The sequence below is a fragment of the Equus quagga genome, chromosome 16 (genome assembly GCF_021613505.1).
Source record: "Equus quagga isolate Etosha38 chromosome 16, UCLA_HA_Equagga_1.0, whole genome shotgun sequence".
Taxonomy (NCBI): domain Eukaryota; kingdom Metazoa; phylum Chordata; class Mammalia; order Perissodactyla; family Equidae; genus Equus; species Equus quagga.
In genome coordinates this window covers 70,569,536-70,587,025 of record NC_060282.1, presented here as the reverse complement: position 1 = coordinate 70,587,025, position 17,490 = coordinate 70,569,536, and the positions used below count along the sequence as shown (strand labels likewise).

Genomic DNA, 17,490 nt, shown 5'->3' with positions numbered 1-17,490 from the left:
GCTGTTTCCTCTTGTATTTTTTTTTCCATTCAAAGTTGGGGCCTTCAAAATTTTCCTTTTTCATTGGTTCTCAAAAATTTGATTGTGGTATGTCTGAGTCTTTTCTTTCTTCCTTCCTCCTTATTTTCTGCTCTCTCACCCCTCTTTCCTCTCCCCTTCCTTCCTTTCTCCTCCTTTTCTTCCTCTACCTCCTCCCTTTCTTCTCCTTTTTGTATATTTCCTTCTTAGTGGTCTCTGAACACGTTGGATCTATGATTTGTTATCATTCAGTTATTTTGTCAAATTCTCAGCTATTACATTTTCAAATATTTCTTTTTTTTTTTTTTTATAAGATTTCATTTTTCCTTTTTCTCCCCAAAGCCCCCTGGTACATAGTTGTATATTTTTAGTTGTGGGTCCTTCTAGTTGTGGCATGTGGGATGCCACCTCAGCATGGCTTGATGAGTGGTGCCATGTCTGCGCCCAGGATTCGAACCAGCGAAACCCTGGGCCACTGAAGCGGGGTGCGTGAACTTAACTACTCGGCCATGGGGCTGGCCCCTCAGATATTTCTTATTCGATGTTTTCTCTGTCCTTTGGAGTTTCCAGTAACACATTTGTTAGACCATTAGGATTGTCTTATAGCCGTGGGGTTTTCTGTTCCTTTTTATTTTCCACTCTTTTTTTTTTCTGTGTCTCAGTTTGAGTAATTTCTATTGATTTATCTGCAGTTTTACTGATTATTTCTTCAGCTGTGTCCATCTGTTAATAATGACATCAACATTAACTTTCATCTGTGATATTTTTTCCCCAAGAATACCCATTTGCTTTTGTTCTGGAGTTCCTATTTCTCTGCTGAAATTCACCATGTGTTCGTGTGTGTTGTCTGCCTTTTACATTAGATCTTTTAGCCTATTAATCATAGGTATTGTAAAATTTATTTCTTATAGTTCTAGCACCTGGGTCATCTCTGGGTCCTGTTTTGTTTTCTTCTCAATCTTTTGACAGTGGGTTATTTCTTCTTGAAATTTTGGGTGTCTCATGATTTTTTAACAAATGTTCAACATCATGTATCAAGAAACATTAGAAACACTGCTTGTTACTTGGTCATAGGATTATGGTGGGTCTGGGGCCATCGTTCTTGATTTTCCTGTCCAACATCATTGTTAGGCAGACTCTGTGTGCCTGGGTCTCAGAGGTGGGTTTTTCTCAATGTTTCTGCCTCCTTCCCCTTGGTAGCTGAACTTTACTCTGGATCTGTGGGTGGTCTTGGGTGCAGCGGAGTTTCCCATCCCTCTCCCAGCATTTTCAGGCCTCTCCTTTATATTGGTACAGGGCCTTCTCTCAAGGGGGTTTTCTACCCTCGTTTTTGCTTTTTCCGAGGGGCAGGTAGCTTTTGCTTCTACTCTTTTTCCACAAGCAGTGAGTCTTTGCCTGAGCCTGGGCAACAGGATTTCATGTTTCTACTCCAGAGGCGGACGGGGGTTTGTTTCTCCCCTTCCTCTCACTAGAGGAAGAACTAGGACAGCAACTTGAGCTGTTTGCTTTGTACGAGAGGAGAGTCTATAGAAGTGTGTAAAGCTCCCTGCCTTTCTTCCAGTGGCACACGTTCACCTGCTGCGCACACGCACCACTGAGGGTGCCCTCTCTGGTTTCCAGCTGTACTGCCGGTGGTCCTCCTGAGGACCCAGGGAGGCCTGTGGAAGAGAGCTTCTGTGTGGAGTTCCTAGTTTTTCTAAGGTGTCATACTACCCTACACCCAGTCTTTTAGACTTTCTCGATGTTTCATATGCTTTTTTCTTGCCTGCGGTTTTGGCATCCATCCTTTTCTTACTTGCTCTGCCAATGTTGAAAGCTTTTGTGAGCTCTTCCGCTCCCCAGAGAGGTTTGTCTCTCTCTAGAGCTCATTTTACTTGGTTGCTTACAATCTCAGAACTCTGACGGCTCAAGAAAAGTTATGATTTTTTGCATTATCTGATTCTTTCTCATTGTTACATTTCTACATTCTAAGGAAAAGTGGAACACTGTTTCCACCCCTTTTAAAGTACACTGTTCTTGGGGCCGGCCCTGTGGTGCAGCAGTTAAGTTTGCATGCTGGCTTTGGCGGCCCAGGGCTCGCCGGTTCAGATCCCGGGTGTGGACATGGCACCGCTTGGCACGCTATGCTGTGGTAGGAGTCCCACATATAAAGCAGAGGAAGATGGGCACAGATGTTAGCTCAGGGCCAGTCTTCCTCAGCAAAAAGAGGAGGATTGGCAGCCAATGTTAGCTCAGGGCTAATCTTCCTCAAAAAAGAAAAATGCACTGTTCTTGCAGTTTTGATTTTTTTTTCACCCATATGTTGTATTTTCACTTCTGTTTTGGAGTTTGTTCTATGTCAAGATGCAACTGGCGTGTGTTTCATTCTTTTTTATATTTGATTATTATATTGGTCAAAGTAATACTCATGTATGTATAAAAAGTCAAGATTTATTCAAGATTAATGGTATGAAGACTCAAGATTTGTAATAAAAAACCATTCTATCCTGCCCTGCCACTGGCCATTTCTGCTTCCCCTTTTCCAGAGGCAACCACTTACCACCTGTTTTAGCTGTTTATTCTATTAGTTTCTACTGTCAGTAGCTTGTACTGCTATTTCTTGATTTTTTGTTTTTAGATATTATCTGAGTTCCTGCTATAAAACAAGGATTTAACTCTCTTATACAGACCCCACATGTACACTTTTCTGCATCTTTCTAACTTATCCCTAAACTGTCTGCCAAGGAAACACATCATGTAATTTTCTGGTTTCTTTTTTTTCTCTTTCTTGGAGCTCTCGCTCCTCCTCTTGTGGTTTGGATTGGTCGTTTGCTAGGTCTGCTGAAGAGCCACTCTGTTGGTTCTCTTCTTCGCCATTATCCTGAAAATTCCTTTTGCCCCTCTCTCTCGTGGAGTTGCCTGTTTTCTGGACAGTTTCCTCTGTTGTGGATTTTCTTCCTTGTTTTGATGGAGCGCATACTTCAGTAGCTTCCTGATAGACGATACATTGGAAGTAAATTTTTTTGAGATCTTGTAAGTCTGAAATATTTTTCCTTTCCAGACACTTAGTTGATGGTTTTTCTGAGAGATGATTCTGAATTGGAAATAATACTTTGACAGAGTTTGAAGGGCATCAACCCGCTGATTTCTGCCTCCCAGCGTTACTCTTGGAGCTCCAGAGCCTTCTGATTCTCACCATGTCTATAAAACTTTGCATTTCTTCCCCCTCTTGATGCTTTTCTGACTGTTTATTTTCCCAGGGGTTTTGAAATTTCATGGATGATTGACTTGATGTGTATATTCTTTGATAAATTGTGTTGAGTGGGTGGGTTTCAATCCAGAAATGCATACACTTTAAAAGTGGGAAATCTCTTATATTATTTCTTTGATAATTTCTATCCTTCCTTTTTTGCTGTTAGTTCTTTCTGGGACATCTGGATGATCTTCAGATTTTTCTTTCTTTGTTCCTTTGGTTTTTTCTTTCTCTTTTCTATTTCTATATTTTTCTCTTTTTGTTCTGTTTTCTAGGAGATTTCTTTAAGTTTGTCTTTCAGTCCGTTTTTTGAATTTTTTTGCTTTGGCTATTGTATTTTTTGTTTTCCAGAGCTCTTCCTCATTCTCAAAATATTTCTTTCTTAGCCTCCTGTTCTTGTTTAATGGGTATAGTATTTTTTTTATGTCTCTGAAAACTTTTTCTTTTACCTTTTTTTGAAGTTTTATTCTGTTCCCTGTGTTATCCTTACCATTCCTGGTGGGTCAGAAGCCTGGCTGTCGTCTTCTGAAGCCCAGATGAGGACGGGAGCTGGGATTTCATCTTCCAGGATGTAACTTTGGACTCCATTGCCTTATTTGCAGTGTGGCGTGTTGATCCCACCCTCAGCCCTGCCTGGTGTTCAGAGTCCCTCTGTTTTAGCCTTTCCTGAGGGGGAACCTCTTAGGAAATCTGTCTCTTTGGGGTCAAAGAGGTGACCTGGAGATTTCATAGCACTCTGAAAAACTTCCAAACAATCCTTCTGTTTTCAAGCCCTTCCAGGATTCATTTTTAGAGGTACCAGGTATGTTCCTAATTCCTGAGGCCTTCCAGGGTCCTAGGGCACAAATCGGTTTACTCTTTGTAAGCTCTTTGTTGGCTTCCTGCTCTGCGGGTTAGGTTTCAGCCTGCTTACATCTGCTAAGTCAGATACAACTTGTCATCTGCTTTCCAGGTTCCACACTTTGACTTCTCTCTTCTTCTGTTGACTCCTTTTCATATTCTGTGAGGAGGGAGGGGGAGACAGGAGGGAGAGAGAGTTTATGGATTATTGGATTATCAGTTTAGAGAGGTTTCAGGAGACAGGAGAGGTTACGAGTTGTGTTTACTCTGTCATGTTTAAGTAGGAACCTTACAAAAGTAGTCTCATTAGAGTGTTGGGGTAAAAATCAGAGAGGGGTAAGCTTGGGATTCAGATGAAGGTGAAAAATTAGGCCTAGGGAATATAACCTAATATTTAAATAGCCTTGGTTATGAGAGGAAGGGAGGGTTGAAATGCTAAATTTATTATTACCAACTTCAGCTAAGCTCTCAAATGCCTGAGAATCTGCATTCTTCCTTCAGCCTGCTCCTCCCCTCCCTAAAGTAACTTAGTCCTGCTGTGTACACGTTCCTCAAATTTATAACCCCCTCAGTCAGCTTTCCTCTCCTTCCGTGGTCTTGTCTCGTACCTGACAGGGAGCATATAAGTGAGAGTCTCCCCAGCCTTCCCTTCATAATCTATTTGCATTTACAAACATTTGCTCCTCCTCCATCCTTTCACAATGGTAAACTGTTTGCTAGAATTGTATTTTGTGTTGATATCTGGATTAAATTTATCCATTTGCTCTTAACATAGCTGATAACATAAAATGCTAATTATAATAGGAAATATGTCTTTTTTTCCCCCTGGAGTACTTCATATCGATAATAGCAGCTCCACAGGAAGAGAACATAACCAGTTAAAGTCACTTATTAATTTGATTAAAATGGTACTACAAAATAGTCATGCGTCGCTTAACGACAAAGTTATGTTCTGAGAACTGCATTGTGAGATGATTTTGTCATTGTGTGAACATCACAGAGTGTGTTTACCCAGACCTAGATGGTATAGCCTACTACACACCTAGGCGCTATGGTACTAACGTTATGGGACCACCGTCGTATATGGTCTGTTGTTGACCGATACATCGTTATGAAGTGCATGACTGTGTCTGAGTTTCAGAATGTATTTTACACCAAACATAGATCATATCATCTGGAAAAAGTCAGGATATTACAAATTTTACTTCAAATTAGGGCTTAGTTTTCAATTTTTTGTGTATGTCATTGGCAATATTTGGTGACCCTTGTCATGCTTTTCCAGAATAGACATAGTAACATTTCTGTTGTTAGTTTGACCTCAGGAGTGATAAAGAAGCTCTTTTAATAACTTTAGCACTTGTGATTATTGTTTACTGTTTGAGTAAGAATTGTTTACTTTTTAATCACCTAGACAGAGCCCATTTTGGACATAGTACATATAGTGAATATGGGACTTTCTCGATGACTTAAATTATAAATTTAAATGAATGGATAAAAGCAGAAGGAGACATGAGGGGCAGATTCAAATGCAGAAAAGGGGTGACTGATACTGTTCATGTTAGTTACTCTTGTGTCCATGGTCCTGGAGTTGCACTTGGAGAGAATAAGTAGAATAACTATGTGAGAGACCTTTACCCTTGCTTAATTGATTAGTTAACTTTTTTTCTTTTTGAATAAGTCTATTTCTCCAGATTTAAAAAACTGACTTAATCTTTCAGACTGGGGAAAACAAAGGATGGAGTGGTCCAAAGGCTGGGTTTCCGGAACCAACAAGTAACAGTAAGTCTTCAGTTTTACGTTAACTGCACTTGGTTTCCTCAGTTGTTCAGTGATTAGTCCGTCGCTGGGTGTACATTGGGTCTGTTTGGGCCCGAGATGCCAGGTTGAGTGTTGTGGGGGATACAAGGAAGTCATGGTGTTTGCTTTGCTGGAGCTGACAGAAGACGCAGGCACTCATATCGTTAACGTGGTTAAGTCATTGCACACACACTACCGTTTAATCCACAAAGGGGTGACATTCTTTTTTTAAGGTTGATTTTATTGCAACATTATTATGATATAAAAGAACCAAAAAAGAAAAGCAATTATCTACAAGCCCATTATACTCTAAAATCACTTGTTTTGCGGTTCTGATTCTGTTTTAGGTACACACACATTTTTGTGTAATTATAATATAGACAAAAGTTTGTACTATGTTGTTTTCATTTAACATTGTAATAAGCATTTTTCATGTTATGCTGAGTCATTAGAATTTCTAATGTTTTGTTAAAGCCACTAATTGAAGTATTGGAAATGTAAGAATAAAATTGCTGACAGTTTCATTCCAATTATAGTATTTTTAGGGACTTAAAAATCCACTTTAGTTTGTTTTTTTCCAAAGGTACGTGATCAAGCCATTATGCATTGGAAGCATAACTTCCTCCCCGTCTCTTTCAAAAAGCATCTATTTTCACTGAAGTGACCATTTTACTGTAACTCAGTGGAACAAAGCCAGCCAGTAAAGACCCTGTCAAAGTGACGTCCCCAGTGAAGTCAAATCAATCTCATTTCTAACCCTATTTTTCTTCCTTAGAACCTCTGGAAGCTGAATAAGCTTCAATATGTAAATTGTCGTAATGAAAAGTATTCCTTGATGTTAGCAGCTCAACTCTTGATGTATAATGAAATTAGTAAAAAAAGAAACTCTTATGAAAGCATGCTTATGAGAATTGAATTCTTGGATCATCAAAACTAGCCTCTTGAAAAGAATAGTTCAGTGAGGTAATGGTAATCATGGATTACTTTCTGGGAGTAATTTAATATGACTCTGAGCCATTGGTCTACATCTGTATATCAGGATGATGAATGTGAAAGGCTTAGCACATAGCCCAAAGGAAAAATGGACTCAGTTCAGGATTCTCAGAGAGTTTGTGTTTAATTCTTTAGATGGTTGAATATATAGGTTTATAACTGCTTGGTAAGGGAATGTGGGAAAACATTAAATTGATTTCAGTTTTATGTGAAATACTTAGCACAGTACCCGTTTCTAGTAAGCACATGAATGTTGATTTCCTTCCATGCCTTCTCTCTCCCTGTTTGAATAAAAATTATATAATTCTGTGTAGGCTTGCCAAAAATTCCATTCTTATACTTTTTATCTGTTGGATGTTTTTTGCATATACAAGGTGACCAAAGAATATATAGTTTATAATTGAAAAGTTACTTTTGGCGCTGGATAGTTTTTCAAAGAATATAAACGTTGTATTTGAATATGGAAGTCAAATAGTTATTAACTTGGCAGTTTTAACATGAAATCACGTTATAGATAACCTGCAAACTTATATCATTAAACAGTGGTGTTTTGACTTTTAGCTTTCTGTGTTTGTTGATTTTTTTTTAACTTGCTAAGGGATTTTGGAACTCCTTTGCAAGTATGGGAAGACTTACTACAAAGAAGCCAATGAGTTTTAGCGGTCAGAAATGTGTAAGAATACATAAAAGATTTTCTTTTGACATAATGTTAGAAGTGATAAAGCTATTTGAAGTCAGCTTGAAACTTAACCAAATTGTTAACACTTTAGGATTTCCTCTGGTCTACAGTAGTTCAGAATGAGAATCTGAAAGAATAATGATCTTTCAACTCTTCCCCACTGCGAGGGGGTAAGAAAGCTGAATACGAGGGTTCTTCCCTCTGAGCACGGAGTGGCCCCTGCCTCAGGTTACCACAGAGGGTGAGGGCAGCCCAGCTCTGAACAGTAACTGTGGCATTCCCCGAGGGCTGCTTCTCTTGAGTCTGGCCCTGGCGTCCTCTTGAACCAGCTCTTTAATATAATATTAGGAAAAAGTTAGTCTCTTCTTAGGGATTGATCACTCAGATGATGAATCCGTTACCTGAAAATTAATTTAAATCCATATATTTGGTAACTTTGGTTAAGTTCTCTTCTATTTAATCAATTCCTTAAGTTGAAATTCTGCCCTAAGTGATTTCTGTCCTATGAAGAATACCAGTGTTAGCATTTGGCAGGCAGAGGCTAGAGCCTGGATCTCTCAGGATGGCGCGTGTTGGGGAAGAAAGGAATTGGAGACTGGCCATGCTGGTCGCCTCTCTGACATATTGTCTGACCTTGAACAACTCATTTTACAGCTTACTATTCAATGTGCTCTGTTAAGAGTTGTATACCAATCTACAATGTTGGGTATCTTTAATTATCTAACATTTGTAAAATGATTAACCATTCTTGGATCACATCTGAAAAGGTAACATACTACTTTGTAAAAAAAGAGAATGCCATTATAAAGTGATTGTTTTCTTTGTTAAACTCTACATTACTTCACAAATTGTAGTTGAAAAGATGAAATTTGTAGCCAACCATTGTTTGGATAAATATGAAATTAACTTGGAACCATAGTGTACAAGAATTAAAAGAAAGGCATGCAGAATTAGAAAGGGGAAAGAAGACCATTTTAACCTGGCATAGCTAGTACCTGACTATAAGTAGATGAAAAAAAGTTAATGTACATGTGCGTTTAATTTTTTAAAGTGGGAGATATGTTTTTAAAGATTACAGTCTTTAAAATAGAAACTGCTAACAATTACAACTAAAAAATAGTTTAAATGGTTTTGCAAGCGATTGTGATTACATAGCCTGGTTCCTGGCTTGATTGCCTGCAGATTTAAAATATGGACCTAATTTTTGCCTGCTTCTCAGGCTTTCTTCATTGTACTGAGTTGCCGTAGAAGGTAGACTATTCTGTGCTTTTACCCTTTGAATCACTGTCGTAGGCATGTCGAAGTGCAGGAACACATAACTCTGTAATGTGAGGTTTGTGTTAAATTTAGCATGGGGCAATTTTATACTTGGCATACACATAAAAAGCTAGATTTTTACAGATGAATGACTAACAAATTTTTTAAAAGATCATGCATTTAAAAGATCTACTGACGGCTCTTGGAAAACTTTGTAAAATATTTAGATGCAGTGCAGTTGATAATATCTTTTTTATTTTGTATTCACATTCCATGTTTTTTTTTTTTTTAATACAGGGTTTTACTTAAAAACAGGTTCATTGTTTCTTAAAGGTGAACTCTAGCTTAATTCAAAATTGGACTAAGCTCAAAGGTATTCACTGGTATGTGCCGAATCCACCCACTAAAAGATTATTTGGAAGCATTTTTCACATAAATATTTTTCCGTTAACCTTTTAAAAAGTTTTATTTAGCCCCTGTGAAATATGCTGGCTCTTCTAGGTTCATTAGAGATGACCCAAGACAAATACTTTTGGGATGGAATAGAGTTCTTACTGACCTTTTCGGTATCATAGTTGACTTAGCAAAATTCTTGTCACTTTTGTGTCATATCCATATTTTACTAAACTCTGTACATTCTGAACCCAGGAGACTAAACCATCCCCGTGACGTGACTTTAGATAGATTGCATGCTTGTTTCCCATATGCTGTGTACTGTACTTAGAACCTCTCTCTCTCTATATATATATATGTGTGTGTGTGTGTGTGTATATGCATAATTGTGTGTGTATATATATATATATAGTTGTGTTTTTTTTGTTTTGGTTGTTTTTTTTTTTTTTGCCGGGTGAGGGTTATATTACTTTTAAGATAATAGATTAATAGATTCTTTAAGTGTTTTGGGCGAATTCCCTGAACAGTTTCCTTTTGGGGCTCCTGTAATGGAAACCACTTTGTAATGAGACAGTTGAATTGGTTGGAGCCAATTGGATTTAAACATAAAGCAGAGTGACCCAACTTAATTGTTTATTTAGACATAAATACTGTGTTGGAAATCTAGGAGTGTAGCTGACTTGTAGCAATCTATCTTTTTTTTCGCTTTTTGTCCACAAATCCCCCCAGTACATAGTTGTATGTTTTGGTTGTGGGATCCTTCTAGTTGTGGCATGTGGGACACCAACCCCGCGTGGCCCAACAAGCGGTGCCATGTCTGCGCCCAGGATCCAAACCAGTGAAACCCCAGGCCACTGAAGCGGAGCACACAAACTTAACCATTCGGCCACGGGGCCGGCCCCAACAGAATCTATTTTTAAAAGATTGGTGGGTTACTCATGCCCAGACAGCCCAGTCCCTGCATGGCTGATTGCCTTTGAACAGAGTCGGGGGCAACAAGACATACACATCCTCATTGCTGTTGCCCCTGCTTAGACTGCAGATGGAAATGCTGTTTCTCCCCTGGGCAAAGGAAGAAAGATCCAAATGTTCCAGAAAGACACGCTTGCCCCTTTACACTGGTGGCTGAGTGGTGAGAAGCCATAGCCCTTTTTATTACTTTGACTAGGATTCTCTGTTCTTGTTTCATAAATCTAGGGCGATGAGACGCAACATTAAGCTTGCTTCTGTTTCTGTCACTCCAGTTGAGCTTTTAGTTAAAGACCCGTTCACTTAAGGAAAAAGAACCTGAAACTGGAAAGTAAGTCTTTAATCAGATTAACACAGATAGTATGTTTTTCTGAAATATTCTCAGGAAAGATTGAGTAAATTTAAATTTTCATTTTTTTAAAAACATTCTTGACATATTTTTACACACATGATTTCAGATATATGTTTTTAAAAAAATGAAATCAGTTGCGCAATTTAAGGCTGCATTTATTGATCTCTGCGTGAGTGTTTTTAAGCATAAGTCAAAGGATGAAATCCTAAAGAAAAAAGAGATGGATTTAGGTTCATAAAGACCAACAGTGAATTCAAGGAACAGCATAAGAAAATAAAAAGAAAAATGGCAAACAGAAAGCATAAATTGCAGCATATATAGAAACAGGTTAAATATACACAAAGGACATATACAGGTTAATAGTAAAAAGAAAAAGGTAAACATCCCAATAGAAAAATAGCCACAGGACTTAAAACAGCATTTAAAAAGAACAGACATTATATAATGAAAAATTGTTCAGCAATCAGGAAAGTACGGATTAAAAATGAATGTGATGTAATTTCTGATCCATAGAAATTGGTAAGGATTTAAAAATGATGATTCCTACTGTTGGTGAACCCGGCACTCACATTCTGCTGGTGGGATTGTGCCTGCTGAAGCTATAAGAATACGAAGCTGAGGCCTGCTTGTTTCTGAAGCTTAACTAAACATATGGAAAAATAGAAGAGAATATTTTTTCCATAATAAACGTGTACTGGTTTTGAGGTTGGCCCCGTGGCCGAGTGGTTAAGTTCATGCACTCTGCTTCGGAGGCCCAGGGTTTCACTGGTTCGGGTCCTGGGCACAGACCTGGCACTGCTCATCAAACCATGCTGAGGTGGCATCCCACATAGCACCACCAGAAGGACCTACAACTAGAATATCCAACTAGATACTGGGGGGCTTTGGGGAGAAGAAGAAGACAACAAAAATTGGCAACGGATGTTGCTTAGGGCCAATTTAAAAAAAAAAACAAAAACATATACTGGTTTTATAATCAGAAAAAAAAAGTATATTTAAAACACTCGTGGATACACAAATCTTGGCCTGAATTGCACAATCTGGCTGAGTTTAAACAAATAGTGTGTGTATGTATATATATACACCTAGGGACGCAGTTATCTATATACTGAAATCCACTTGGGGAACCTTTTATGAATCTTTTTAAGAGAACAAGAGAGAGACCTGCCCGGTGGTGCAGTGGTGAAGTTCGCATGTTCTGCTTTGGCAGCCCAGGGTTCGCTGGTTCAGATCCCGGGTTCGGACATGGCACTGCTTATCAAGCCATGCTGTGGTAGGCGTCCCACATATAAAATAGAGGAAGATGGGCATAGATGTTAGCTCAGAGCCAGTCTTCCTCAACAAAAAGAGGAGGATTGGCAGCAGATGTTAGCTCAGGGCTAACCTTCCTCAAAAAAAAAAAAAAATGTGTAGTTTTCTAAAGTCTGAATGAAATTTCAGTTTCTGAAATTTGTTCTGGAAATCTGAAATATACGCTCTTTATTTTCAGAGCTCAATGAGGATCGAAAGGTTAACTAGTATTTTCACAATTGGAATAGGGCATAACAATGACACACAGATGAAAGTTGGAGTATTAAGAATTACTTAATTGATTTTCTATGTTATCAGAGAAACTCTACAGTAAGCATCAGGAGAAAATAAGGATAATGCTCATAATTACTTGTTCATCAGCTTATCTAGAAAGATGGAGTTTTATAACTCCAGTGTATTATATTACAATTTGCCAAGAAATGTTAAACTTGTGTTACCATTTTAAAAGAAAAAAATATATATACTTGATACATAAGGTACTTAATACATATAAGTTATGAAGCGTGATAATAAAATAAACACTTATGAACCCACCACTCCATTTAAGAGCCAGAACATGACCAATATTATTACCTCACCTTTATCCTCCTCTTTCTTATCCCTTGGCCTACCCTGCCTCTCCTCAACAGAGGTAACCACTCTCTCTGGATTTTCTATATAGTCACCCCACCCTTGATTTCTGATAGTTTTGTCAAATGAGTATGAGTCCTTAACAGTATTTGTTTAGTTTTGCTTTTTTGTTTTTAACTTTAGAAAAATGACAAAATGCTCTATATTTTCTGGAACATTTTTCTCTCACTTAGCATTGTAATTTAAAAGTAATTTATTTTATTACATATTTCATCCATTATGTGCATATCCTGTAATTGATTTATCCATTCTGTTGATCCACATTTGGGGTATTTTTAGCATTTTTTTATTATAAGACAATATTACTGTGAACACTTTGGAACATATCTCCTGGTGCAAAGGTCTAAGAGTTTCTGGAACACACCTCGGAGTTGAATTTATGCATTATAGGGTAGGTGTGAGTTCAGATTTACAAGAAATACTAGTTGCTTTGTAGTGGGCGAGCCGAGAGCCCTTCATAGTGCTTGGAAGTAGAAGTTTTAAAAATCACTTCTATACCTTTGATTTTATTTTTAATGATGAATTTAGTTAGAGTTAGTTCAAATTCCACTATTTCATTAATCTTCTTTATTTTTCTTTTCTATTTTTACTTCGTTTTTTGAATGGATAAAAATTAAAAATGCAAAAAAGTGGAAAATCTCGCCCTACTTTGTCCCCATTAGCATAATTTTCACCCTGTCTTGCAAGCCACTTATGATTGGTTAGTTTCTTTTGTATTGTTCCAGAATCTTTTTATACATATACAAGCAAGTTCAAATAAATTTTATTTTATCCTCTGGTATTCCAGATACACTGTTCTACAGTTTTCTCTTTTTACTTAACAATTATATCCTGAAGATTGTTCCACATTGATATGTATAGGGCTTTATTATTATTTAACTAGTTTCTAACTAGTGAGTATTTAGATTGTTTACAGTATATTCCTATTGTAAATAATCCTGTGTAAAACCTCATAGATACATCATTTATGTGTGTGCTAGTATATTTGTTGGATAAATTCCTACAAATAGAATTACTGAGTCAGAGAATCTATGCACTTATAATTTTGATAGATGTTGCCAGATTACCCTCAATACTTACCAGTTTACATTCCTACCAGCAGTATATGAGATTTCCTGTTTCCCCACAGCTGAAGTAACACAAATGTGCATTCAAACTTATGGATCTTTGCCAATCTGACAGTTGAAATATGGTATTCAGTGTAGTTTTATTTTACATTTTCCCATTGTGAATGAGATTAAGTATATTTTTTGTACATTTATGAGCCATTTCTATCCTTTTTATGTCAATGATATAGTCATATCTGTTTCTCATTTTAAAATTAGATTGTTGGTCTTTTTCTTATTTGATAAGAGAGTATGTGTGTGTGTTCCTTTATGATATGACTTGCCAATATTTTTCTTGTTCTGTTTAAGATGGAATTTTCTTTTTAAAGTATGTGAATGGCCTTTCTTTTACAGACTTTTATACCATTTGTAATCTTAGCATAGTTAATAATGCCTTCCCCACTTTTAGATTATAAAAAATTCTTTTAAGTTATCTTCTGGAACTTTTATAGTTTCATTTTGTCTTTTTTTTTTTTTGCCACATATTTTTTTATTTTGTCAAACTGTCTGAAAATTCACCAGTTAGATATATTTGGGGGCATCTGACATTCTTGGTAAAATGTAAAATTCACCTTGCCTTTTAAGTTTCATAGTTTAAAATGAATCCATTTGATCAGTTACTTTTATTTTATTTTTTTTATTTGCCAAACATTATCCTATTTATTTAAAAAAAAATTTTTTTTTTGTCTTTTTTTTTTTTGGTGAGGAAGATCCGCCCCTGAGCTAACATCTGTTGCCAATCTTCTTCTTTTTGCTTGAGGAAGATTAGCCCTGTGCTAACATCTGTGCCAGTTTTCCTCTATTTTGTATGTGGGATGCTGCCTCAGCATGGCTGATAAGTGGTGTAGGTCTGCACCGGCATCTGAACCCATGAACCCGGGCCGCCAAAGTGTAGAGTGCCAAACTTAACCACTATGCCACAGAGCCAACCCCTCATTTTGTCTTTAAATTTTCGATTAGTCTTGGATTTATACTGAAAGTATGGATCCACTTTAATTCCCACTGCATTGAGACTTTCCTGTTATCATAGACTAAGATTCTGCAGATATTTGGTTTTATTCTGGACTTTTATTCTCTTCTGTTCACCTGACTACTTTGTCATGCACTAATTTTAATCGAGTCTTTTTTTCCTTTTATTTTTGTATTGAGGTAACTAACATTGGTTTATAGCATTATGTAAATTTCAGATGCACATCATTACATTTCAACTTTTATAGAGCCTACACTGTGTTCACCACCAAAAAGTCTAGTTTCTGTCAATGTTCAAATGTGCCCCTTTACCCCTTTCACCCTCCCCCCGCCCCCTCACCCTCTGGTAACCACCAATCTGTTCACTGAGTGTTTATTGTGTTTTAAGTGAATAAATTTAAAGGTCTTTTTGTTTAAAACGAATATCAATGAAGAAGTGCTTCGTCTGTGACTTTTCTGCACAAACACATGGAGTACAAGTAATTGAAAAGGTGCCAGTCCCCTGGACACCAGAAATAAGAGGAATGAGGGTGGTCAGAGCATCGACTCAGAGAGGCCGCAGGGAGCTGTATGGTGGAGGCTGTGAAGGTCCAGGAAGGCAGTGGCAACAGTCTCCCTGAAACTTCTGTGAATAATAGTTGTAGCATTCATTCTTTCATTTATTCACAATGTATTTGTTGACTGCATTGTACTATTTTTGGTATTATTGGTGATTTCCAAAAGTTTCGTAAAGGTGAAACTGCTTCTTGGAAAGCTAGTCAATCTATAAGAGAAACGTGGTTAACCACAGCCCACCCCATAGGAAAAGGAGGGAAAACTTAAAACATGAAACAAGTATACTGTAATTTTGAAAAAAAATCAATTGCTTTTGATTTAAAAAATAAATCATATAGCACAGTACCTGACGTCGTTGGTGCTCAATATTTGAACAAATGAGAAAAATACAGTGTTTTCACCTTTTCCCACTGTATTGCTGGTCTTAGATATCATCTAGACCTGTGGTTCTCAGCTGGGTGTGGCTGGACTCGATAGAATAATAGATGCCATGATTGGTGTTTCAACAGCCCAGTAGAAATAACGCATGCATTCTTAGTAGATGGCTTTGCTTCTGGTTAGCATTATATCTGAATTTCTATCTCAGGGTGTTCTGAATCTCAGATTGGCATTCTTTGATAGATTTATTATTACTAAATAAATGCAATTTGTCTGAATGACACATCCTTGAAACATGGTACGTGTAGAAGAAAACCAATACAGAAAGTCCTAAGTGTGGAAAGATTGGAAACCATCTGACCTCTCATTTTAGGGACAGGAAAGCTGTGGCTCAGGTGACTTTAGAACCCGCCTGAGGATGCACAGTTAGAGGCAGTGAAGATCTGAACTCGTGTCTTCTGAGTCTAAGGGCTGCATTTGCCCCTAGAGAGTATATTCGTTGCTAAATATATCACTTGCTGATAATTAAGAAAAAATTGAAAAATGTTGTTTTAAGAAATCCCACTAAAATTAAGTGCATTTTCCTGAGAGAATGTTTTATATATCATGTACTAGAACCTTTTTAAAAAAAAATTTAGGATGTTTCATAACATGGAAAATGTCCAAACTATTATTTCAGATGCCAGTTTGATATTTGGGTGGATCATGTAAAAACACTAAAATGCTGAGAAAGCACATGAAATGTTTGTTTTAACAATGGAACGGCCATCTGCGTTACATGATTTTTCTTAAGACTTAAAAAACTTTAGTAATAGTCCAGTTTTAAAAACACTCAACAGGCTTTTTGGGTGTTGTTATTCAAGTGTATTGTTTTATTCCAAGCTTTCTGGTTTTTGTTAAGATGATTCATAGACTTGTAGAGCTGAAAGAGATTTTCAAGTTCCTCTAGTCTAATTCTTTTTACAGACGAAGAGAGCGAGATAAAGAGGCCGTCTGTGCTGCAACTCAAACTCAGATAGCTCAACTTCAGTTCAGTACACTTGCCACTGTCTTTTCTTTGTTACATTTTGTGCTAGTAGAGAATGTCAGACTTTTTTAAAACTTTGCTATTTTTTTAAAAAAAGATTTCCTGTTTTTTAGAGCAGTTTTAGATTTACAACAAAATTGAGAGGGAGATAGAGAGATTTCCCATATACCCCCTGTCTCCCTACATGCATAACTTCCCCCGTTATCAACATCACACACCAGAATGATACATTCTTTACAAAGGATGAGCCTACAATAAAGTGTCATAATCACTCAAAGGCCATAGTTTACCTTAGGGTTCACTCTTGGTGGTGTCCATTTCATAGGTTTGATCACATGTAAAATGATATATACCCATCATTATAATATCATACAGAATATTTTCACTGCCCTGAAATCCTCTGTGCTCTGCCTGTTCGTCTTTCCCCCCAACCCTGGACAACTGCTCATCTTTGTATTGTCTCTGTAGTTTTGCCTTTTCTAGAACATCATGTAGTTGGAATCACGGATATGTAGCCTTTTCAGACTGGCTTCTTTCACATAGTGATATGCATTCAAGTTTCCTCCATGTCTTTTCATGGCTTGATAGCTTGTTTCTTTTTCGCACTGAATACTATTCCACGGTCTGGGTTTATCACAGTTATCCGTTCACCTCCTGAGGGACATTGTGGTCGCTTCCAGGTTTTGGCAGTTATGAATAAAGCTGCTGTAAACATCTGTGTGCAGGTTTTTGTGTGGATGTAAGTTTTCAACTCCTTTGAGTAAATACCAAGAAACATGATTGCTGGATTGTATGTTAAGAGTATGTTTAGTTTTGAAGAAACCACCAGAATGTTTCCGGCGTGGCTATACAATTTTGCATTCCTACCAACAACGAATGGGAATTTCTGTAACTCCATGTCCTTGCCAGCATTTGGTGGTGGTGTCAGTGTTCCAGGTTTTGGCCATCCTAATAGATGTGTAGTGGTATCTCTTGTTTTTCTTT

At 37.4% G+C, this 17,490-nt stretch overlaps 1 protein-coding gene across 17 annotated transcripts in view; it reads left to right on the top strand.

Annotated features, from left to right (window-relative positions):
* STAU2 (staufen double-stranded RNA binding protein 2) overlaps window positions 1–17,490 on the top strand; it is a 298,260-nt gene that overhangs the window by 132,639 nt on the left and 148,131 nt on the right. For all 17 annotated transcript variants that reach the window (XM_046642545.1, XM_046642540.1, XM_046642546.1 and 14 more), the window contains one exon: window positions 5,809–5,869. In XM_046642545.1, coding sequence (XP_046498501.1) covers window positions 5,809–5,869 — 61 coding nt within the window. The remainder of the gene's footprint in view (window positions 1–5,808; window positions 5,870–17,490) is intronic.